The sequence below is a fragment of the Mus caroli genome, unplaced genomic scaffold (assembly GCF_978045245.1).
Source record: "Mus caroli unplaced genomic scaffold, Mus_caroli_1 scaffold_3, whole genome shotgun sequence".
In the NCBI taxonomy this organism is placed as follows: Eukaryota; Metazoa; Chordata; class Mammalia; order Rodentia; family Muridae; genus Mus; species Mus caroli.
This window is the reverse complement of record NW_028227258.1, coordinates 50,188,125-50,214,034: the sequence shown is the minus strand read 5'-3', so window position 1 is coordinate 50,214,034 and position 25,910 is coordinate 50,188,125. Positions and strand designations below refer to the sequence as shown.

The window sequence follows — 25,910 nt, the reverse complement described above, 5'->3', positions numbered from 1 at the left end:
GATCTGCCAGTTTCTGTGTCCTCAGACCTGAGATTGTAAGATCACAATAGCGTGATTTTGAGACGATATGACTTGGGTCTTCCAGCTTTCAAGGCAAGCCCTTTACTGACTGGGCTATCTTCCCAGCCCCACATTTCTTTCACTAAGTTTATCACTTTATTAATTAATTAATTAACTAATTAATTAATTAATACAAGAACAGCTCTTTCCCTCCTTGGGAGAGGGGGCTCTTATTCCATGTCCTTGTTGAGGTGATTTTAGAATTGCCATGCTCTGTGCCACAGGATATTGCAGTACGTTTTCACAACACACTTAAAGGCTCACTTCCTAAAATTGTCACGTCTGGAGAGCCCTAGATAAGCCAGCAAGGACAGAGACGTGATCACTCTGTCCTGCCCCTAGTATTACAGGCAGCTATCAATTCTAACTCATTTAGGCTGATCCATTCGCAGCACCAAAAGCCATTTCCATATTATTACTCCAAACTGGAAATTACAGAGGCTGTGTATTTCTTGGCAAAGTCTCCAATTTGGGCTTGCAACTTAGCACTGAGTTTTTAGAGACACACATCATTATTCTCAAGATCTGTGCTAGCTGCAGTATTCTGTCCTCAGATCCTCTGGAAGACCTCAGCTCTGCAGACCAGTCTCTCCACGAGGCAGGATGTTCAGGTCATGTTAATGTGCTCTTACCGCAAGCTTTAAAATTAATTTTTGATCATTGATTCCTTGCACTAACAGTCCCCTGAGCCTTTCTAGTACGGAGAGAAACTTCACAGAGTGAGTCAGTGGGCAAGCTGGAGTGAGAATGAACCAGGCTTTAATTAAGTAGAATCTCATAGGGCCTCAGAGAATCCATGTGGAAGCCACAACCATGAGCTGACAAGAAAAATGAGAATTTGATTTCTTCTTTCTCCCCTCCACCTTCCCCTCTGATGTAGTTTGTTCCAGTCAAATAATTCAATTTAGGAAAGCTCAAATATTCAAGTTGAGGAATGATACATGCAATCTGTTCGATTTTTTTTTCTGATTGCTTTATTGAATCAAAAAAAGTAAACAAAAAGATTTGGCAATTTACCTGTTCCAAAACATTAAACCTCTCACTCCAGAAACTCTCTAAGGCTTTGGCCAAGCATATCAGCCTCTTTCATTGTTTTATCATTGAACAGAGTTGAAAATATAGAGCCTCGAATTCCCAACAGGGAGCTAGAATTGCCTTTTGGGACTCTCCTGTGAAATGAATGATGCAGGCATAGTTTAGGGAGGAATAGGCATTGTCTGGTAGCAACTGACATTTCCTGAATGTGAAACTTGGATTAGAGAGTTTCATGTAAATGATCTCATTTAATTGTCACCTTCTTCTGTGGGTTAAGAATCAGGACACCTGTTTTAATCTCAGGCATCGGAGCTCCAGGGGGCTTCAGATTAAATTGCAGGGAGGTTTTTAATTAGCTTATATTCCAGGGTCTTATTCCATATTTTCATGTTCTAACATGAGTTTTTCAACCTGAGGTCTCATTATAGCTCCCCAAGTGGCCCCCCAGGGAGATGAGTGCAATGCTTTTAAGGTTTTGAATGTGGCAGGTGGCTTGGTTGGACATGAAACTCATATTAGTGACTGATTCAACAAAGACATTCTAATGCCAGTGATACAGAAGCGAATAGCAGAAAAAGCAAATACATAGCTAATGCTAGCGTTAGTCTCAGGATACATAGAATGTCAAGTACTCCCCACTTTGAAATTCACCAAATCTTTTAGTTTTGTGACCTCATGATTATTTTCACATTAATTCTGGAGAGTGAATACTATTCATCCCATTTTACAGATGGGAAAAAAAATCTGATGTTCAGAGCAATGCTGTTTTGTAGAAATATAACGTGAGCCACTTGTGTAATTTAAATGCCCCAAGGATCCACACTAGAGCAGGAGATGGAAACAATTAAAAGCAACAAGAATAATATATTTAATTTAACCCATTATATCAAGTGTTATTATTCTAACATCAGTATAAAATTTATTTTTAAAAGTGATTCAAGAAGTTCTTTTGTATGTTTTGCACTAAGACTTGGAAATCTGATGTTCTTAGTCATAGGACATGCCTGCTCGGACTAACCATGGTCACGTGCTCAATCGTAGTAGGTAGGTAGCTATTGCTAATGGTTAGTTCAAGTTCAGAGGACCCAGTATGAGCTAAGAGCCTTGTATATTCAGAGTACTGCCCATACTCAGAGAAGTGTGACGTTAATTAGGGAGACCTTTGCTCCTAATCTTACGCTTGTGAGCAAGAGTCATGGTACAAATGGAACAAATCGGTCAAAAAGAAAGTGGCTTTGTGTGGCGATATCCAAAAGTGTTCCAGCAGCTAATGCAATTTCTTTTGCTTTTCATACATTTTATGTCTAGGGTGGAAAAGATATTGTTGAAGTAGATCTTTCTAGTAAAATGTCTGCAATGGAGAAACCAGAGCAGGTTGTGGCTGTCAGAGCCCTGAGAAACAAAGCTGAACATATGTTATTTCAGAGTTGTTTTTGAGCATGGTTGGGTCATGTTTCCAGTGATAGAATGTGACCTATAGAGAGGTTGTTAAAGCTACATAATATATTAGCATTCCTTAAGAATGTGCCTCAGGTCATCTGAGTACTGTCTGCCTTTAATTAAAGGTAGCCCTTAATACAGAGGCTTGTAACTGTACATGTGCCATGTGTGTTAAAGTGAGAATTTAACATGAAATTTTACTTTCTATTTGGAAGGGTGTATGCTATCATTACATCATAATAAGAGATGTGAGGGTTAGTGTAGATTGTCAAACTAATGGACTCTGGGGTCACCTAGGAGACACACCTCTAGAAACCCTTGGGAGGGATTACTTAGATTAAGTTAGCCTCTGGGCATGCCTATGAGAGATTATCTTAATTAGGACTACGGAAGTGTGAAAACCCACCTTAAACTCCCTGGAACTGGACCCTGGGCTGCATAAAACCAGGAGAAATATGGCTGAGCATGGATACTCATAGTTCTCTGCTTCCTGACACAATGTGACATTGTGCCTTAAATTCCTGACACCAGGGCTTCCCTGCTATGGTAACTTCATTGAACTATGAGCCAAAATATTTTTCCTTTAAATTGCTGGATTATGTTATCACAGTGATGTTTTATATATGCTTGGCCCAGGGATTGGCACTATTAGAAGGTGTGGCCTTGTTGGAGTAGATGTGGCCTTTTTGGTGTAGGCATGGCACTGTGGGTGTGGGCTTTAAGACCCTCATCCTAGCTGCCTGGAAGCCAGTGTTCTGCTAGCAGCCTTCAGATGAAGATGTAGAACTCTCAGCTCCTCCTGAACCATGTCTGCCTGGATCCTGCCATGTTCCTGCTTGGATGATAATGGTCTGAACTTCTGAACCTGTAAGCCAGCCCCAATTAAATGTTGTCCTTATAAGAGATGTCTTGGTCATGGTGTCTGTTCACAGCAGTAAAACCTTAAGTAAGACACACAGTTACATTACAACAAACTAAGACAAGTGGTAGGAAGATTTTAAGATCAAATCCCCAAGGAGTCAAGACATAGAGGTTGAGAACCAATGAAACAGAGCATCTCCTAAAGAACTTTATTGGAGATTGTTTGCTGGAATGCATGCCATTCAAACTCAGAGAGGAAGTTGTTAAGGGAAACCAGAAAATGTGAATCTCTATGCTCCTTACGTGGTCCTATGAAAAATATACCAAACCTATCAAGATATTTAGTTATTTTGGTGAGTTGGCCTCATACAATAGTCCTTACTTGGGCCATTTTTTCCATTTTTCATTTATGTTTGCATTCTAGAGAAATAAATATATTTGAAAGGGAATTGGATAGATGTAAGGTAATTTTGAGATGGAATTGATTGCTGGACAATAATTTTTCATATATCTGTGTGCATATATAATTCCTCTCATGACAACAAGGTATTATTTGATGATGCATATCTTCAAAAGTTAGGGTAAACTGTAGCCCTATGCCAGTGATACAGTTACATTTTTATAAGACTTTTATTGTTATGTTGAGAAAAAATTAATTATATTTACATACAATCTAATTCACAATTTAAAACATTTCACTGTTAACCTTCTTTTCTCACCCTTCTTGAATTGATTTGAATTCTGGGTTTTAAAAACCACTTACTGTGCTGTGGTATGCTAGATCTGCTTGGCAGCCTGAGAACCATTGATCAGAATGCATTCAGATTTGACCGCTCTCCCAATTATGAATTGTAATTACACAGAATATAAACAGAAGTTTAAGTGGCTGTAAACTGCTCCAATATTTGTTACCCTATTAATTTAATAAGCTGAATATATAGCAGGGGGGTTTTCATAATTATATATCAATGGACAAATGTTTTTCACAAACCTTGTTACATTAGATTGGGAGTCACCCCCTACACCCAACACCTTTTCAAAGGGAGAGAAACTAAAGTTGAGGGAGATGACACTAATCTCTTTGCCTCGAGGTGTTTATCACACCAAGAAAGCCAAAACAATTACTTAGGGTTTCATTGTGTGAATAGCACAATGCTATTTCCTTGGAGGAGGCTTTCTTTCAGTGTTTCTCCTAGGCAGAAAGAGCAGCCCTCCTTAGGAGCACAAATACAAACAAACAAACCTGACATTATATAGTTGCCTACCTTGGGGCAAAACCAAACCAAACCAAACAATAAACCAAAATAGAACAAAACCACCGGGTTCTTAACAGGACTTCAGGTGCTTGCTTTTCTTTCACTTTGTTTTAATCAAGTAGGATGGCTATCTGTGTAACAGACTTGCTCTGCCATGGTCCCCTCAGAGTGGCATCAGGAATAGCTTTGGTATGTGATGTTTTTCAGGTTCTTGACACATTTGTGCTAAGCAGGAATTTCCATTTCTATTGCCATAGTGGTAAGAAATGTAACAATTATTATTTTCTTTCTTTCCAGTTTTATTTTCCCCCCAACAAGAAAATTTGTAATTCCAATTAAATAATAGTTAAAATGACATCTCTGGAAAAAAATGGGACTAAGTTGAGGGTTATTTTTGCTTTGGATCCTCTGCAGCTTGCCTGGGCTAGTCTAGCTAAGTGTTTAGTGCTAACGTAATTAGGTTTTGTAGAGTAATGTTACTACTCCATTTTAATTCATCAACCAATTAACAGCAGCTTTGAGGTGACCAGAGAAAGCTGAAGGGAGTGGGATTCCAGCAGTTACTAAAGGTTTGAATGTTTTAAGAGGCCCTTCAAAATTGTCTATCTCTTCTTGTAGAATTATTTTAGAATGCACTCTAAAAGTGTATTAAGGATGCCACTTATCTTATGTAATAGAACTTAAATAACTGTATATTAGTCAATATTAACTTGCTTTCCACAGATGTTATTTTTCAATTTCTAGTTAAATGCAATAGTGGGGTTTCTGCAAGGGGCATGCCTGTGTTTTTCCCTCCTGGTTCTCCGGAAGCAGAATGAAGACGGTCGCCTGTGAGTCACACCGCACCAGGTGTTGAGAAGAGCAGACGTTCTCTGTGTTCCGGAGACTGTTTGGGGAAAATTCAAAATATGGAAGTTGGCATTCTTACTTTTTTTTTTTTCTGACATCATCTTGTGTTTGTGTGCAGTTTATGTGAGGAGTTTGTTGGCATCTACTTTAGGTAACTGAAGAGAGAGAGAAAAAAGCTACTTTTAATGTAAGAAAGTAAAAATAACGTTTAAATAAAAAAACCCCACTTTATATGGAAGTACTCAGAACTTTCAGAATGTTTGTATCAAAAGAAAGCCTTCATGTTTTTTAAAAACAGCACTGAGAGGCTGGAGAGGTGGTTCAGTGGTTAGATGCACTGGTTGCTCCAGCAGAGGACCTAGGTTCTGTTTTCAGTACCCACACAGCAGCTCATAACCACTCTAGTTCCAGGGCATCTGACCTCCAGGGCACTGGCATGCATGTTGCATACAGACACATCCATGCAAAACATCCATACATAAGAAACAAACAAATAAATAATATTGGCTAGAAATCAGTATTGATTTCCTGAGACAAATTATTAGACTCCAGGTAAATTGTTTATAATTAGATTTTGTGTTAAAATCCCAGGGATAACTCTTTTTAAAAATTCTTATATATAATACACACTTCAGTTAGGTTTCCTTTGGGGGGAAAAAAAAACTCTCCTTTTTTAACCTCAGCTTTTCCCAACTCTTGGGTTAGTGGATGTCACACCCTCCTTATCAATAAAGGCTGGGAGTCAAAGTGGTAGGTAAATAACTTATTCAGATTTCTGAAGGTGGACTTTTAAATCATTCTGGATGTTAAATGCATGTAGACAGTTACATATGTTAGGAATATACTATGAAACCCCAAGCTTCCTAGTGTCCTGTTCAATCCAATGAGCACAGAAACTGCCACTGATATTTGACTTAGAAATAAACACTAGGTAAAGTCCAACAGACCCTTTCCCAGGGTGAAGAGCATCCTATTTGGGATCATGTGGTAGAGGAGGAAGAAGATGGAAGTAGAGATCTGATCTCAGGGTTTCCATCTAAAGATTCTTAGACGCCAGTAAAGTCACAGGTCCAGGAAAGGGTAGGTAAGACACAATACAAACCACTGAACTGTGGAGTCTATATCTTCTTCAGTCCATGTGCTCAAGGGTTGCCTTTGTGCTGCCTGCCTACAGGAGGCCAGCGTCCTGTGGGGACATCTAATTAGACTGGATAACTGGGCCAAGGCAGTGGAGGGTAAAGGTGGCCGTTCTAATATTTGCCCTTAGGCTGTGTGATCAGTCATTCCCCCTTCATGATAGGTAAGATAGATTACTTAACTCCCTGTCAACAGCAGAACTTTCTAGATAGCTGACATTTTACCATGCCCCACCCCCACCACATCACTTCCTTTTGAGTTATATACACATCAGTCCTGGGAGGAATGCTACTCCTCCTTTGTAGGGCAGTTGACAGATGCCATGGGATTGCTGTATTGCCCACATTAAAGAACCTTCCAGGAAACAACTAAGAGCTCCAGCCTCAAATATGAATACAACTTAGTCCACCCTACCTGCCTCAGTCCTGTCTCAGAACAGAATATTACAGATTCAAAGAATTCTAGAAAGCAGCACAGAAAACCCTGTAGGCTGATATATTTAAAAAAAAAAGAATGGACTTTTAAAAGAACCAGATTTAAAAGAACATTTCATTTACGTTTGTTATATACCTAAAAGTGAATTTCTATTAAAAGCAGATCACATCACTTCAAGAAATTCAGAGAACTATATCTAAATACACTGAATGCAAGATATTCCTCCTCAATTTAGATTCTTATAGCCTCATAAAGATAAAATGCAGATGAGTTGATCTAAATCAGGCCTTCATTAAATTTCAGAATTAGCTTTCGGAATCCCACGTATTGAATTGTGCAGCGTCTGATTCCTGATCATTGTGACAAAGCTGTGTGACTGGATAATGATAAAGTGCACCATTGCCAGAAATAACACAGTCTGCCTTTGGTTTGTGCTAATAAACTATAAGACAACTTAAACTCCATTTTAATATCAGAAATCCACCTCATTAGAAGTAATCTCACACTCTGTATGCGATCAGAATTTTCATGTGTATTCTTTGGTGAGCTGGGAATATGATTTTCTATTTATGCTTCTAATGTAAATCTGTCATTTCTGGTTGGCCACTCTGGCACTAAGCCAAAGCGCTAATTTATTTCCATCTTTCCCTATTTCTTGTATCAAAAGAGGCTGTTGGTTTGAATAACAAACATCCAATCGACTTGGACGTGGGGTGGCAGGCAGAGCAGGAATTACCTCCTTACCTTTTATTGCCTTCTTTGAATTGGCTTTTCTGGGAACAAAACCAATAAGACATGCTGTTCCTTCATCTAGTTTTGACTCAGGTTATTTATCAGAAGACATTTGTACCCCGCCCCCCCTTTCCCCCAGTTCAGCCGAGACTGGCAGTAGGGTGAAGAATTCAGCCTGGAACGAGGCTTCTGACCTAATACTGTCATTGGTTATTGTCCCACCAAGTCATGTAGGACTTCATTGTCTTTAATCTTCTGGTTTGGCCTCATAATTATTTCTGATTCCAAGAGATGCCATTGCTGACACATTTGTCACCTACAGGGTGGCAGTGTGCTAGGATTGAACATACACTGTTTCAGCCCCTCCAAAACTTCGCAGTGATTCTCCACCCGCCCAGCTCCCTCTGCTGTCATGTACAGTAATTGGCCTAATAAAAGGCAGAAACAAGAATTTATTACACCTTGGGCAGTACTTGAAACAGACTTTATTTTCAGGAACAGCAGTTATGTCTACTTGCTGCTGTATATTTTGATATTTCATTTAAATACTTAGAATATATTCAAAGTCAAATTGCTAATCATTCAATTTCCCTGCTGCTGTCCTGGTTCCCCAGGTGGCCTCTTATGATACTCCATGTAAACACTGTATTTGGAAGGATACATAGATCGGCATCCCTAGAGTCACATGATCACCATAAATCTGTGAAAATAGCATGACTTAAAAATAAAAGTCTCTTAGTGCTCTGCCAACAGGCTTTGGCATAATCTTGGCAATCACTTAGATATTTCTTTCTCTCTGTTTTTGTGGTTATAATTTTTTTCCCCAGGTGGAAAATAGTCTCATATTTTGCAGACGTTGTCCAAGCTAATGACCATCAATCCGTCTTCCTGGTTACTAAAGTTGTCGTCTGATTGTGTTCAGTCCACACAAACATCAGTGACGTGACTAGGAAACTGCTGGGTGGTTGCTCCTTTCGTCTTAAGAAACGGCCATACAATTTCCTGATAACATTTCTGCAGGAATTTTTATTCTTTAAATCTTCCAGTGTTAAAGCAACAAGAAAAACATTTAAAATGTCCTTTGGTGGAATCGTATTACACTTGCTATATGTAAACCGATAGTCTTTGATGCCAGCACGCTCGTTGCCCTTACAGAGAAATCTCTGCACGACACGAAACAAAACCAAAAAGGATAAAAAAAAAAAAAAAATCAAACATCAGTCAGTCTTTGCTGATCGAATTAGATACATTAACGGATTGTCTGGTAACAGAAATTGGCAATAATACAAAAAATCTACATATTACATTATTTCAAGAAAAATAACTTCATTTGAATACAAAAGGATAGATACACTTTCTCTTTTCCTCTAACCACTCTTGTGAAGTGGACGTGAGCTGGCACTGGGACCGCAGTGCTGCTAAAATATACAGGGGTATGACTGGCTTGCGCTTTGGAGGGGGCTGTTACACGTGTGTATCACTAACATCAGACAAAGAAATCTTTCAACCAACAAGGGTTACAGAGCAACGTTCACTAAAGCACAGGTTGGAAGGAATTTGGGGGTGGGGGTGGGGGACTGAAGCAGGCCAATATGGCAGCTTGTAACAGAATTCCTTATACCCACAATGCACCTGACAGCGAAGAATGCTTTTATTTGGTTGGCCCACACACTGAGCAGAGCGGTACTAGGGTGCACCGCGGTAGAGTAGCGAATGTTTTTAGGTTGGTTGATTAGTTTGTTTTCCGTCTTTCTTCTTGGGGGCGCTCTCACAGCCTTTCCAATCCGCAATCAGCTCTGCAGCTGGCAATGAGATTTGCAGTGAGACTAGCAACAGCTGCCAATTCCTCTGGAGTCAATGATGAACAGTCTCAACTCCGATGTGCGCTGTGCTGTCCGGTTCTGAGAGATATGGCTTAGTTCAGTTAGGCCCTCTTCTTTTATACACTGTGTTGGAGTGGGTGTGCGTGTTTTCTATGTCAGTGGCAATCGCTTGGGTTGTGTTTGCTTCCCCACAGCACAGGCCTGTCGGAGGGCTGGGTGTGACCCCTAGAACACCAGGGGACTGGCAGCCCCCAGCAGCATGGTCAGCAGCAGCAGTGCTGGGGAGCCCCGCGGGGGTGCTCCCTGGCCGGAGTCGGAGCCACAGCTGCCCGCCTCTTCGCACCGTAGCTTCTCACAGAGGATGCCGGTGTAGGCGTCTGGGCACGCGCAGCGCACATTGTTCTGGCAGGTCCCTCCATTCTGGCAGTGCAGGAGCTCATTGTCGCAGACATTAGCTGCAGAACGAGGGGAGGGAAAGGGAGGGGAGGAGAAGCAGAATCAATTTAAGTTCATCTGGAACATCATGTTTTCAGCTTTAAAAAAGAAATTCTCTATCGATCTTGTGCTCCCCCCTTCCCTCCACAAACTAAGCATGTGACTCCAATTTCCAAACAAATGTAGTCGGCTGCCTTTGTTTTGATCATATTAGGCCTTTTCATATAGGTTCCCCCTCCCCTTCCCCTGCAATCTTGGTTATTCTCCAGTTCAGGCTATCGAATCTAAGGTAATGCAATGCGCCTGGTTTGGAAATTCTTGTGTACGTGAGACCTGTTGTGACCTCCCAGGTTTTTTTTAAAGGACAAGTGCCTGATACAAGAAAACAGAACCTTGAAGCCAGATGAGTGCCGTTTAAAATGCAAAGCAGTGCTGCTAAAATGACCAACAACCTCTAAGGTCAGGACATCCATCCATCGTCCCTGAACCGATTCCAGCCTTTTCGTGCATGCAAAGAGGCCACAGGGAAGCAGGGGAATGCAGGTTTAGGATGTGAGAAAAGTGGCATGCTCCAAGCAGGCAACAGCCAGATGGAAGAGGAGAAGCTTGTTTCGTGGGAGGCATGTGAGGAAGAGCAGTCACATTTGTCCCTGACAGCCCAGCAGAGTTTTTTATTACCTTGTAAATATGGGGAGTAGAGCCCAAGGTTACCTTGATTTGGGAACAGTAATAAATGCAACGGTGAAACCCTGATTACCAAAATTTCATTACATCCATCAAGGAATAGAATCGGGTTGGAAAATCAAGAAGCAGTTCCTGACTGAAATTCATTCACAGCCTCTGTCACAGAACTTTCACCTCTAATAATTTCTCATATCGTCAAAATTCCCGTTAACCTCATTAATTCAGTGTCTTGTATTCTCTTAGATAATCAAGGTTTCACTGATTTAGCAGAATATTAAATAGAACCCAGGGAAATTAACACAACAACAAAGAAGAAGAGAGCCAAGAACGAACGAACGCTTTCCGACAACATTTGCTGCTTAAGCACTTAGCACATAGACCACTCTGGACAGGGGGCAGGCGGGGCACAGAGCAGAAAAAGGAGCTTTTTAAAATAAATTATAAGTTTTTCATTCAAAAGAATGTCATGGCTCAATTTCTCCCAAGATGACACAAGGATCCACACACACACACTCCACGATGGTGCTATTAAATACAAATCGTTGTTACAAAATAATCCCACCTTCCCCATAATAGCTATAGGTAGCATTTGCTTTGCCTATTAATCATGTTCAATACTCATGTCACCTTGAAGAGGGGCTTTGTCCACACCCACAAACTTAGGAAGGCTCCTGTGTGTGAATGGTTGAGGGAAGGTGGCACTGGGCATCCGTGGAGCTAATAATAAAGCTCTCTAAACAGAGTCCAGTGTGACTACCTTCTTCAACATTCCAGGGCCACATAGAAGACAGGTGCATAATACATCAGTATAATTAGAACTAGTTAATCGTTCATGTTTGAAATGCTGGTACATAAGGCAGTGTCACACGGATTAGAGGCATCAAGCACACAAGCTGCTACTCAGTGGGTAGTTTAGATTGAACCCAAACTATGGTATTTTGTCAGGTTTTTTCGGTTTGTTTGTTTGTGTTTTTGGCACGTCAACATCTGTAGCTATGAAACAAGGTCCCCCATGCACAGGATCATAGGGTAAAATCCTGGTGGGTCTTGTTCTGTTTTGGTTTTTGTCCATTTGGAAAGTATACAGAGGTGTTCAGGATTTTGTTTTGCTTACACTTCAAGAAATATCTGTTTAATTGGGGCAACATGGAATTAACAGATCCAAGTAACCATTTCCATTTAAAGTTAAAGATTCTGAGCACTTCTCGATCTAGACAGCAGATTGCAGAATGGGATATTTCCTTTCATTTGGGCACTAGACGTAGGGAAATATCTGTTCCATCAATATCGATAATTGCTTGCCTTGAATAATTGAGAAGAAATCAATAGTTAATTAAATATCACTCCCCTTTTTTTTTCGAAGCTATTTTTCTTCCTCTTGGACTTGAATGTAAAGCAGCTGTTGAGCAAAGGTTTCTTTCTTTCTTTTTTTTCCTGAGAAGCCAGTGATTAAGTTAAAATTCGATACCTTCTCTACATGTAAATAATCTGCTAGTTGATTTGGATGGTTGTGAGAATTTAATAAATACACAAGGAACAGATGCAGCCCGGGATTAATCATCTCATGGACTGGAGGAGTATATCTTGGATAATATATAAACAGGAAAAATGGAAACTAGCATACATTTTATTAGTTTAAAATTCACTACAAAGCACATTACATTTGGGGTCTTGATAGTGCCCATCCTATTAAAATTCAACAAGTAGAGATTTTTACGGTGCATACTGTACCATCTAATGGCTGAAATCACATGCTGGAGATATATGTAAGTCTAACTAGAGTTCTTACCTGATGTTTATAACCTCATGCTCCATCTTCATGTCATTTAGTACCAAAATTCTGTTGGTTGATGAACAAACTAGATGGTTAAGTATCAACGAGCTCTTCTTCATTATGTAAAACCTTGCACTAAACACCACCGAGACAATAAAACAAATGCAAACCATGATCTCTCTCTCCATAGAGTTCTGGTTTGCTCATGGAGATGAAATACATTACAGAAATGATCTAGAGTTGCTTTCCTTAAAATAGCCTTAGTCGACTTAGCCACTCAGCCAATTGTCCTTGCCAGGTATCTGGCTATGGTTTGTGGTTATCACTTTAACTGCCATAAAGAAGCTTACAATTTGATGGAAAATCAACAAACACAATCAGAGATAATCAGACAAAGTACAAAGAAAGACCACAAAATAAGTATGTGCAAAGCCTTAGGCAAACACCCATGATAGACACCAGTGTCTATGTTTGAGAGATTAGGGGAAATTCTAGAAAAGCAGTTGTACTTGAACAAAGGTACACACACACAAGGCAGATACTGGTTAAAGAGTATCATAGATGGGGAAACTGTATGAGTTAAAGCAAAGAGATGCAAAAGGGCCATGTAGGTTATTATGAAGTTTTCTTTGAACACTGATCTTCTTCACTGATGTTGCAATATTAAAAACAGAAACAAAAACTCTCCATGTTTCCTGCTGGATTTCACCAACACTTGACCCCAGAAAAAGCATAGAGGGAAGGAGAGTATATGTGAAAATATTTCCCTTTTCCTACTTAGTGGATTGTCTTAACAGAACTGCATAGCAAGGGCCCTTCATTTAAGCCTTGACATTTATCCAATCTTATCCATCTTATCCTTTTACCCTTGCTTATCTTTACTCAGAACCAGGTTGTCGTTGAGCCTTGGAGACTCCTGTACCATTCTGCTAGGATATCTCCAAGGGACTACTACAGAGATAGCCAGACATCATCCCTCCTCAGAGATATAGTTATAAGGTAAATGAAGGCTCGCATAAACACTATTATTTTCAAGAGATACAAAGAATCTTCCTTCTTGTAATTTCTTAGTCCCTGAGTAATAGCCACCACCTGTACTTTGTGTCTGATGACAATGACTCTCACCACCGGTAGTCCACATCTCCATAATGAACTGTTATTGACAATGAACCTTGACATAGTTGATGTCCAAGAGTTACTTTGGTACCCTGTACTCATTTCCGTCCTCAGACACCTATTATCCTATTTCCTTTATTAGTGATTTTTTTTCTGTTGAAATACCTAGAAAAGCTTGTTTTCTGACTGGAACTTGATTATGTCCTTAAATGGTGAGTGAGCTGTGGTTGGAAGGCTAGATGCTCACAGACAAAGGAGGCTAGAATTCTAGGGGCATTCTGTCTGTAGTTGTTTTTATATAGACATTGCAGAGTTTGGGAAATGGACAACAGGAAGCTGAAAAATGTAAATGAGTCAGGTAGTGTTTTAAAGGAAAAGAAAAGATGAAATTAGACAAAAATAGACTGGAGAATAGGACATTCAACAGAATGGGCTAGATTGTAGCACCGAGAGGAGAAAGAAGGGCACAACTGAAGGCTGTTTATATAACAAGGGTGAGTGATTTTAATGTGACATTTGACTATGAAGATACATCACAGAGAGATTTATTAAGAAAATGAACCAGAAGAGGAATTCAGTCAGAGAAGGCAATGGATATGTTTGGACGTATTGACTCTGTCTGTAAGTTCTTCTTGAATGTTTTGTTATTATTTGGTAAAACTATATCAAGGTTTAGGAGGCAGTTCATTATGGAGATGGAGAAGTGGAATACCAGTGGTGAAAGTCCTTGTGATTAGACACAAAGTACACACGCTCATGGTAGGAGAGTATCAGTCATGTCGAAGTGAGAACTGAGTCTAGGGCCCTGAAGAGTACTAGCCTCAGCCATATGCAGAGAAAGCAACAGGGTGAAGAATGGCTGGACGAGAAATGTCAACAAAATGCAGTGGTCACATGATGCCATGAAACTAATCATAAAAATGCTTTTTTGTTATGGAAGACCATCCATGAATTAACATATGAAATAGAAGAGGAGAAGGGCATTTGAATTGGGCTGATGAAATGTATAATGTAAGTCTTGAATGACTGAATCAGCCAGAAGGGGTTATGGAATGATTAGAAAAAACACTGGGAAAGATTGAGGCTATCACAATTTATGGAAGTCCCTAGACATCAGCTGATAGGAGTTGGTCCCAATTATTTTGGAGATTAAGACCTTCAGAGGATATTAGGAAATTACTAAATTGCACTTATGTATGTATGTATATATGTATGTATGTATGTATGTATGCATTTCACAACTGGGTAAGTATAGCATGCCATGGGTGGGTAGAGGCCATGGATGCTCGAAATGTCCTAAATTGTCTGGGACAGCTTCCTCTTCTACCAAGAAGAAATTAAAAGTTGTGTAAAGGGTAAAATGATGACCTCTTGGGTTGGAGTACAGACTTGTCAATGAAAGGAAACAGCTGTCCCTGGTGTACACTGGGGAAAAGAGCAGGATACAGATTTGTCAGTTCTAGATCAAAATAACATCGAGTTTTCAGATGCACAGCCATTGGAATGAAAGAACGTGCATGTGGGTAACTCAGAAATGCTAGAGCGGATAGTCTTAATATTGTGTACAGCAACAGCAGAGGAGGATCCAAAGGCATCCTTGCCTTGTGATTTGCTCTTTACTCCCATTGAAGCAGTGGTACTAGCACTCACGGCCACTTTTCAAACAACGTAGACAAGATCTAGATCATATGAGTTTAGGGTAGAGCTTGAGTGGCAGCCCATGCATATTGCACTTTATATAGAAGGGAAGAATCTGGAGAAGCATAGTGAAAGGTCTTAGCAGCACAATGGTCTGTTCTCTTAGATATGGCTGACCCCACATCTGGAAGTTATGGGATCACTTTTTAGGCAATATATTTTATGCTGTATCTCCTAGCTAATGTGATTTTAAACTACATGGATGGGGCAGAGATATCTGTTAATAGCATTTCTGAATTGCTTCCAACTTCTAGAGTTCTACTGACATATGGAGGCCCAAATTTAAATCAGGTCACATAAAAATAAAAGTAGAAATGCCAAAGGTCTAGGCTGAGAGTGAGAATCCTGTTGACATCTATAGCATCATTTCTGTCTTCTCAGGCATAGGAGACTGCTGTGGTTTCAAAGTCTGGCTTCCAAACTCATAGTGAAGTTTAGTGGACATTGTAGCATTCTTAAAAAGTGGGACCTTTCCAAAGTTTTATTAAGAATGAACTAATGCACACATGATGGGCTAATGGGGATTTTTCTTTCAACCATGCAATGCCTTCCAGCGATTTATGATAAAGTACTCGAACTTTATGATAAAAAACCCAGAACTTTAGCTCATAAATAGCTATTTATTATAAATTAGCCTGTGACATTCTGTTCTGGTAACAAAATGAACTAAAACAGAATGTTGCTCTTTAATAATGACGCTCTTTCGTACTGAACTATAGAATCCTTTACATCACAGAGTTCTAGGCATCCGTCATTAGCTTTTGGAGCCGGCATGAGAATGAAACCCTAGGACAGTGTTCATGATCTTTCTGTTCTGCACTGCATGACATTGTAGACTAAGGAGCTGGAAAATCTTTCCTAATGTAATATTTCAGTTAGCTCTCTATCTGGTATCATTTTCTCTATGGAATATTTCAGTTATCTCTCTATTTGGTATTGTTTTCTCTATGGAATATTTCAGTTATCTCTCTATTTGGTATTGTTTTTTCTATGGAATATTTCAGTTATGTCTCTATTTGGTATTGCTTTCTCTGTGAATCGGCTTCTACTGAATTTAGTAATGAGCTACAGAAATGATCTCTGAAAGTACAGTCTTTCAGACTGAATTTACTTGGCGATATTTATTTTAAGTTTATCTAGACATTCTTTTTTTTTTTTTGGTTTTTCGAGACAGGGTTTCTCTGTGTAGCCCTGGCTGTCCTGGAACTCACTCTGTAGACCAGGCTGGCCTCGAACTCAGAAATCCGCCTGCCTCTGCCTCCCGAGTGCTGGGATTAAAGGCGTGCGCCACCACGCCCGGCCTAGACATTCTTTATTGTTATTGACTATAAAGTACTTCGTATTTCAGTAATCAGAAAGCTTCATTTTAAAATCTCTCATAGAACCGTTGTCCAAGGATTGGGTGTGAATCGATACTTGGTTGATACAGTTCTTTCTGTTGTGGTAAAGTCTAAGTCAGATACAGAAAGAGCTGACATTCCTTCGATAATACTGTGACTGGTTTTTGTAGGGTTCCCTTTATTAAATTTTCTTTTTACTGTTGATAAGAGTGATTTATTTATATCATGGCCAATATAATAATACCACATAGGCTGATACCTTCTGAGACTCTAGTCTTTCTTTGGAATGCTTTCCAATAGTGTGCCAAAGATAACCAGAAGACATGGGCAGATATGGTTATTGCATTAATGTGAGACTGAAACAGCTGTGTCGCCAGAAGATGAACTATGAAATCTTGGTGGGTAAGCTGGAGTCAGCAAGGTATTTGAATAGCTCTGCTTACAGCTTTCGTAAACAAGACACAAAAGCAGACAAATAAGATCTCCAAATTGCCATGGTTTATACATCTACTCCTAATTCCACAGGGAGAAAGTAGGAGCAAGCACTATATTCTTTGTTACTTCTGTTTTTACTATGCCTTGGATGAGAAAAGTGAGAAGACGTCACTAAATTATTCAGGTTCTTAAAGATGTTTTGTTTTGTTTTGGTGTGGGGAAGGTTGGAGTGTGAGTATACATGTGTACATGGTGTGGAGGGCATGTAGATGGACATTGTATGTGTATATGTGTGCATGTGATGCATGTCTTTGTGTGCATATGCATGTATGTGTGTATAAATATATGTATGTGCATGTGATGGGTGTCTATGCATGAACAAGTATGCATGTATGTATAATTATGTGTATTTGTGGGTTTGTGTGAATTCGTGTATATAGGTATGTGGGTGTTCTTGAATACTATATAATCTGCTCTTCCCAAACAACAAAGTATTTTGAAAATATGAAGTTCAAAATCTTGAATTCTCTGGAACATGTCAAAAAGCAAACCTAGAAAATGCTCTCATATATTCAAAGACAGCAGCAACCAGGACTTAGTTTCATTTCTTGTTTTATTCCTTTTTCCTTTAGAAACTGAAAGGGTCACTTATTCCCACATGGTCACAATGATCCATCGCATTGCCAAAGAGATTTCTCTCAGTGTTTGTGTTTGGTTCAAAGCTATACATTTAGGCTGGCCCTGTCCATGAGCCGCTGCAATGCTTGAGCAATGCTGGGTCTGTATTTATAGACTTGAAAGTTTCTCTTTCTGGCTTTGTCTCCTGCACTTCAAGGAATCGATGCAATGTGTTACCATGACAGCTTTCCTTGATGGCTGTATTAATAAAGTGACCTCTACCTTCACCACCTGAACCAAGCCCAGGATCGCTGAGGGGAAGATGTTCCAAATTGTTCCCATCCTTTGCAAAGAAACGTCAAAGAGCAAATAACCTCCACCAAACAGGGTAATAACAAAGGCATGCGCACTGCACTGAGGTCTTATGCAGGTGTTTGAGAGCTGGCAGTGGGGAGCTGAAGAGCCATATTATGACCCATTTACACGGCCTCTGTGCCAGTTTTACTATAGTGTGAGCAAGGCAGAAAATAGAACATGCAGGTTAGATCCTGGGGTATGGCAAAAACTTACAGACTGCAGCTGAGTTTGGGAGCAATTCTAGGCAAACCAACTACATTCCCCATCTTTCATTAACATGAGTTCATGAGAGATGGCACGACATGGTAGGAAAATTGGTTAGGGGCCATTAATCCTGTATTGGGTTCAGATAGTCACACTTTTACTTCAAGACATAGACTTCACCATGAACTGGCTAGTGACCTAGGTCCATCTGTCTTATAACTAAATACTTTTCAAGTGGTGCATATATATTGGACCAGACTAACAATGCTGATATACATGTATATAATGATATACATGTGCACATGACTTGTCATTCTGTGAAAACTATATCAATAAGAAAAAAGTCACTTTTCTAAACTCCTTTGGGCTTAATTGCATAAGTAATTTTTAGGTGTGTGTGTGTGTTTGTACACCTCTGTGCAGAAGACAGACGCCAGCCCTGAGTATTGTTTCTGAGGTAATGCCTACCTTTTTTGTTTGTTTGTTTGTTTGTTTGGTCAGGGTCTCTCATTCTCTTGGAACTTTCCAAGTATGCACTGCTAATGGGCCAGGTAGTTCCCCTTGCCTCTGCCTCCTGAGCACTGGGGTTAATAAGCTTGTGTCACGATGCCTGGCCTTTTTTTGGAGGGGGGGTGGATTCTGGCAAATCATACTCAGGCCATCAGGCTGGCAGAGCAAGTGCTTTATCTTTCTCCCTACCCCTGCATGGCTATTATTGATAGGAAACCTGTCGCCACAAAAGAAAATAATTAGGAATTTCTCCCTCATTTGATAAGATATCTGGCTTGATAAGATGATTGGACTTGTGTATTTCTATGAGTTTTTGATGATAGAGCTAGTAACTATTTTCATTGGATTTGTTTTGCCTGGCAGTCTAAGTTGGCACCCCAAGGACCAAGATAGATTTTTGTCTCTCATAAGGTAGGACGAGGAGACTATGAGTCTGTATTCGAGTCTCATCTCTATGGTTAATGCGGTGGGTGAACTTGGGGAAATGAGTTAACCTCTTGGTGCTCTCTTTCTTCACGTCGAAAGCAGAGAAAATAGCACCTGCCCTGTTTACCCATCTCAAGTCGCAGGGAGGCTCAAGATGGATTATCTGGGAATGTTCTACAAAGAACAGAATGCAACCCAAGTAGGCTTTGTCAGCGTTTGGTCTCTCTCTTCAGTCTCCCTAAGGCACGGAATTCAAGGTGGATGAACAAGGGGCTAATTTGGTCAGAGTAATGAATTTCTTACATCTCCAATCCAAGACACCTGAGAAGGAAAGTGAATGCCCTCCCTTGAAGGAAGCATCTGTATACATTCTGTGGATATGAATCTTGAGAGAGAGAGAGTGCCTGGAGTCAAAGCCTGTGGTCGCTGAACATTTGTATTCATTTGCTGTGTGCTCCACAGAGTCTTGCAAGGTCACTTTGGAATAGCAGCCCCCTGTTTCTCAGAGGTGAAATTTATACTCGTTTATGTGTGTTCATCTGCATCAGTCAGCATACAGGAATGTGGTATTCTTCCAGAGGTACAAAGATGTATGTCGGGGAGGGGGTGGAGAACCACCAACTTGCACCCCAGCTTACCTTTCCCTAGTTAGTGCTGAAGGTTGGGAGAACCAGACAGAGACTGAAGCGACAGACCAAAATCTGAAAGCCATCATATGGAAGGAACCCTGATTGCTCGCTTTCAACCTATGCTATGTGTCTGTCCCCTTTAGGAACAGTGATAGTGCCACGCATGGCCCTTATGTGACAGCATTCAGTCTGCTTGATTTCAAAGCAACAAACCCAAGGAGCAGGGTCTGAAGGGCTGGACTGTCGGGAACTGTGTGGAGGCTGTCAGCTCATTGTCAGCCCTGTCTCATCTATGTAATCAGGGACCTCAGGTTCTGAACCGAAGGAGCAGCTATCCTCTTGTGATTCATCTGTTAGCCAAGCACCTGTTATGGGAGTGATGCTGCTTACAACACCATAGGAAAGCCCCATTTATTTTAAAGGAGACATACATACAGTCTGTATTATCCCAGCAGATGTGGAGAGATGACAGGTAACTCCAAAGCAGGAGGAAGAAGCACCATCTACATACCTTAAAGGCTTTGGCTTTACAGCCTGCAAAAAAATAACCCTCAACTGATGTTGAGAAAGAATTAATTTGTGGCAAATTCTACAAGCCTAAGGCTGGACACCTTTCCCAAAGTGATCATTAATGGCGTATTGAAATCCTATTTAGGTCACCACTTTCAGACACAGACATAGGCAAGGTGCTCATAAAGACAGTACTGAGAAATCACAGATTTTCTCCTTTGGTATCACAAAAGACACTTTTCTCATCTCATAAAAAGGTGCGACCTCTCCTCTGGGCTGAAGGTGAAAGAAGGCTGTCGAGGGAGGCATCTTCACACAGAAGGGCAACACACGTCCGGGAATAGCTCACCCTTCCCAAGTACAAGTCATTGTGTCAAGAGAAAAGCAGATGCAGACTTATTCTTCCACGATGAGATGTTTATCCATGACCTATTCCATAAATGCAGATCTCTTGTGCCTTGCACAGCTTATGTAATGAAAGCCTTAGCAAAGCATTTGGGATAAATTATAACCAAATATGACCTGTGTATCTCTGGTTGTTGAGAGTAGAATTGATTTTTATCAGTTTAAATTCTGTCTTTATACTGTTTTATTCTTTCCAAATTTGTACCAAAGAAGTATATAGTATTTTGAACATACGAAGAATGTATTGTTTTTTTTGATGGGAAAAATATTTTTACTGAACTGATAAAAGCAATTCATTTCATAAGCGAATCCTACTATCTCATTCTGCAAAATGTAGTATTTGTGAGATATATATATATATATATATATATATATATATATATAATGCTGCCAATTATCCTAAATGCTCCAAAATATCTCAGAAAAAATGGGTGAGTTCCTACGGGTCCCAAACTCATAAGTGTTCCAGACACTGTCCCTTATTTAACCAAGCATTCCACGGTCTCTGGCAAGAAGGGAACCAGCAGAACTTCCCAAAGCCAAAAGCATCTGAAGACAAATACCCATTGTTTTTGGTAAGTAGTGAAGACAGAGCAAATGTCTAGACATTACTTTCTTTGAAGATCAAGCCACAGTAATTGCTGAGATAAAATATAATACCTCTTCCAGGTAGAGGAAGTCATAGTTGTATTTAAGTCAACTTCAAACCTCTTCAATGAAGCCTGAGCTTATAGGACTTTGACTTTCTTCCTTTATAAATGGTGAGCTCCCCTGGTTCCCTGGTCCCTGTTTGTTAGTTACATCAGGATGCAGAAATTTCTCAGGCACAAACTCTATGGTCAATAGAAATATATTAGGTAAATACATTAATTTTGTCTAGCTTTTCCTCTGCCGCTTTGTGAATGATGCACGCCTATCTATTATTAATAAGCAGCCAATATGTTAGATAGTGGGACAGATAAGTAGGGGACAGGTACAGATTCCTGAAAGCTTAAAGGTCAGAGGGCAAGACATGGAAGGAATTTTCCCTTGATAACCTCATTTCAGTCATCTGAAGTCAGATCTAGGTGTGTTTTCTAAAGCAAGTTTGAGAAGGTGATCACAAGGTGTGTTTTGAAGGGAGGAGCGTGTGAATGATTGACAGGGAATGGGAAAACTGAACCAGATGCACTTGGGAAAATCACTTGAAGGTGTTTATCACTCCACCTCAGGCTGGAAACTATCATGTGTTTGAGGTCCTCAGCTGTGGCTTTTAAGGAGAAAACATTAACAATAGGAAGGCAGGGATATGTATTAAAGTTTCTTCTTTTGATGGTTCAAAATATACCTGGGGAAGTGGTGGAAGAGAGGAAACAGAACAAGGATGGCCAGTATTTGGAGACAAGGAACCAGAAACATGTCTCTCACTTTTTAATTAAGCAACACACATCACTTCTTGTTATGATGAGAGCATTGTGAGTAATATGACCGAGGAGAACAGGTGTCTTGGAGACCTTGAAGGAAATTATTAACTTTTTTGGTTTGTTTTTCAATTCAGAAGGTGATTAGTTAAATTTGGAGGACTGGCTAAAAGTCTGTATGGAGCTACTTCATGTAGGAGGGAATTGCAGACTTGTTATGGAGACATTGTAAACAGGAACAAGATTCTGCATAAAAATGATGTGGGGATTATGAAAGACAATCTACTTAACACCATACTGTCCTGAATTCAAATTTGTAAGCTATTGTACATCCTGATGAGGAAGAGGCAGAGAACCTACCATGGGCCTTTGATACCCAGCATTAAGGAACACAAGTGTATTGGGATGAAAGAAGATAATCGTGCCATTAATACCCATTTCTCTCTCTCTCTCTCTCTCTCTCTCTCTCTCTCTCTCTCTCTCTGTGTGTGTGTGTGTGTGTGTGTGTGTGTATGTGTGTAGCATTGTGTTTTACAGAGAGAATTTTAATGCCTTTGAGGATTTTATAAATCTAAAATATAATTTGAGTTTCCTGTTTGTCAAGCTATAGCCAAATATCTCCTTAGAGACTTAATTTTTCCGATGTATACTTGGCAAGAGAGTTCTAAATATGGTCTAAGCCCTCCTAGGATATCTAAACAGCAGGGATATTTAAGTATGAAAAATAGCTCCTGAAATCACACAGCAGTAACTTTTCTTAATGATTTTTTTTCTCTGGGAATCACTGTAATTCACTCTTGTCCACCTCCTGACAATGTCAAACTAAGTCTTAAGAGGTGATTTTATAATGTCAGGATGAAACAAAGCCATTTCCTTGTTAATGCCAATGTCAAAGCAAAATGAATTGGTGTCAATAAATTCAAGGTGAGGAAAACAGCATTATAGAATGAAGAGAATGTGCAAGTGATGACAGGACTCATTTAGGGATGCCTGACTCTGAGTGAAAATGATTGCTAATTTCCAAAATGCATTGGCCGCTGCACTGGAGCTCCAGCATTTAATTTTTCTAAAATACTTTACTCAAGTTAAAAAAGGACAAAGAGGTGACAAATATGGAACGAGTCCTAAGCAAATCTTTTCAGTGATGTTAGTGTGGATCACAGCAGCGCACATTGTCCTTTTCCCTCTACACATTCCAGTGACATTCAAAATTTGAAATGTAAAGCTTAATATTTAATTGCTTTTAATGGTAGCACCCAATGGTATAGGATTAAATGTAGACATCATTACTCTGGGCTCTCTATTTGGGCTTACTAATGCCTCTCCCTTTCCAACCATTTTGTATGGCTGTTGTGAACAGGAAGGGACACTTGTCTGTACATGTGTTGTAACCACCAGGCATTGCTCTAAGTCCTACAATTAAGAGAGAGAGAGAGAGAGAGAGAGGGAGGGAGGGAGGGAGGGAGAGAGAGAGAGAGAGAGAGAGAGAGAGAGAGAGAGCGAGCCTCCCAGAGCCTGAGAAACAGTATGTCTAACAGACTTTGTGTCTTCCACTTCACCGTTATCATTAATAAATTCTAGCTCAGCTTCCTTGGTGCCTGATAAGTTCTTGCTAAACTGAAAAAGAAAGAAGAGAAAATTGTCTTTCACTTCTCCAGTCTCTTCCGTGATAGGAGAATTGTTTACCGCTGAAGAGCTTTCATGTTTCTTTAAGGGAGGGAAAACCTGATAAAAGCCCTCCTCACATAAGAAAACGGTTCCATGGGATGCTCAACCAGTTTGTAAGTTGTGCTTCTTCACTTCATGGAATAGAACTTTTACAAAAACTGAGCTTCAAACAGGAGGGGAAAGAGTAGGCAGATTCCTGTCCCGAGAGCTACAGGAGCTGTTCCCATCGGGTTAAGCAAAAGGTATTTAAAGTATAACCTGAGGGGGGCGGCCAATGAAGTCCCTGAAGGGAGCTGAGTGACATTTGAATGCTCTTCCTATGAACAGCAAAGCTGTAGTGTGTCAGAAGATGGGGGAGATATTTCAATGAAGAAAATGTGCCTGGCAAGACACATGTAAAAGCAGTGTCTTCAGGGACAATGGATCCAGTTGTGGAAAGAGAAAGATCGTGGATTACTTTGGATTCAGTTGGGAGCCCATGTGTATTATTTAAAGTGCAGAGAAAGGATGTGACTTTCTGTGTAAAGCAGATGAAGCTTTACCGAGACCAGGTTAAGCATGGATGAAGGAGATTTGGGTGGAGCTGGAAAGACTCATCACAGGGCCTGTTTCAAATGCCCTGTTCTACACCTTTCACTTTCTTCCACGTTCATTTTAATTTTTTTATGTTTTTTAAAATTTTATTTGTTTGTTTGTTTGTTTTTCAAGACAGGGTTTCTCTGTATAGCCTTGGCTGTTCTGGAACTCACTCTTATGTTTTTTGGTTTTACACTCCTAATAAAACTAATAAGATTTTCCTAAAATGTAAATTGTATGAAGATAAAGATTCTGCCTGTTTTGGTTTTTGGTATTCAATGCCCAGAACCGCACTTTGTAACAGACTGTGCTCAATGAATATCTGAGTATTTTTGAGTGAATGAATAAATGAAATATATAGAAAAAAAAACTCACATATTCCATATCCATCGCTTCCTTTTTGCTTCTAAAATAGCTTCCCAACTGTGTCTGTTCTTTCGCCCCTAAATTAAATTGCGCAGAAGTGCTACAGCCAGATTGCGTTTCTCCAGAAAGTGTTTTCACAGAGCTAGCCACTCTTTCTCTCACTTGCAACCTTCAGTGGCGCCCCACTGCTAATTGGATAACAGTGTAGCCGGGGTCCCTCGGGATGTGATTAGGATCTTCCTATCATCTGCTTTGGCTTGATGAAACAGCCTTTCTTCTGCTAGCAAACACACATGTACACAGATTCACAATGGGGTCCATACAATTAAAATTAAAGCACCAGAAAATTTACGTATGCTATAAATGTCATTATATTGAATATTCCAATAGTCTGGAAGAATAGACAGTGCCAGTATCAGTATCAGTATCAAAATCAGTATTAACTATCTCTACTATTTGGCAACCTATGGATCTTACCCAAGGACCATGATGGTAGAACAGCAGATGCTGAACCCAGTAGTAATGGCTCTTTTGCTCTTTAGCATTGTCCATGCTACTCTGGTGACCTTTTAGTGTCCCCAGCTCACCCGACTTGGTGGTTCTGCTCTGGATGTGTTCTTTCCAAAACTTTTCACCCATTAGTCAAGGTTCAGCTTCTCCATAAGCCCCACCAGGAAGACATCCCTGATCATTTGTCTGAACCCACAGAAGTTGTCATACCTTTGAAGTCACATGGCAGATGGTCTAGGTAGTGAGGCATGCATTGATGTGTATGTAGATGGAGTTGAGAGAGCTGGGATTTGAACTTTGGTTTCTCTGAATAAGAGCTGGATGATTGTGTGTGTGTGTCAGTCAACCAATCGCCGTTTAATTCATATTACGGTTATTTTCATGCCTGAAGTCTACTTCCAAGACTGTTAGGTAGATTAAATGACTTAATATGTATAACTAGAATAGAACAATTCCTGACAGTCAGTCTTCTGGGATTTTCTAAGCCTGTGACATAGATTCCTTGCCCCTGTGCATTTCTTGTCCCTTGAACCACAGCCCAAGCCACTGCTTTGCAGCTTTCCTTGGCCACACTGATCAGTTGCTTGTCACCAGGGGGACATTTGATGGCCTTTTTCAGTG

General features: G+C 40.1%; 1 protein-coding gene across 4 annotated transcripts in view; it reads right to left on the bottom strand.

Moving 5' to 3' along the window:
* Positions 1–8,327: 8,327 nt before the first annotated feature.
* The window catches only part of Ntng1 (netrin G1), a 366,907-nt gene continuing 349,324 nt past the window's right edge, over positions 8,328–25,910 (bottom strand). For all 4 annotated transcript variants that reach the window (XM_029475564.2, XM_085835569.1, XM_085835570.1 and 1 more), the window contains one exon: positions 8,328–10,083. In XM_029475564.2, coding sequence (XP_029331424.1) covers positions 9,854–10,083 — 230 coding nt within the window. In that variant the 3' untranslated portion in view covers positions 8,328–9,853. The remainder of the gene's footprint in view (positions 10,084–25,910) is intronic.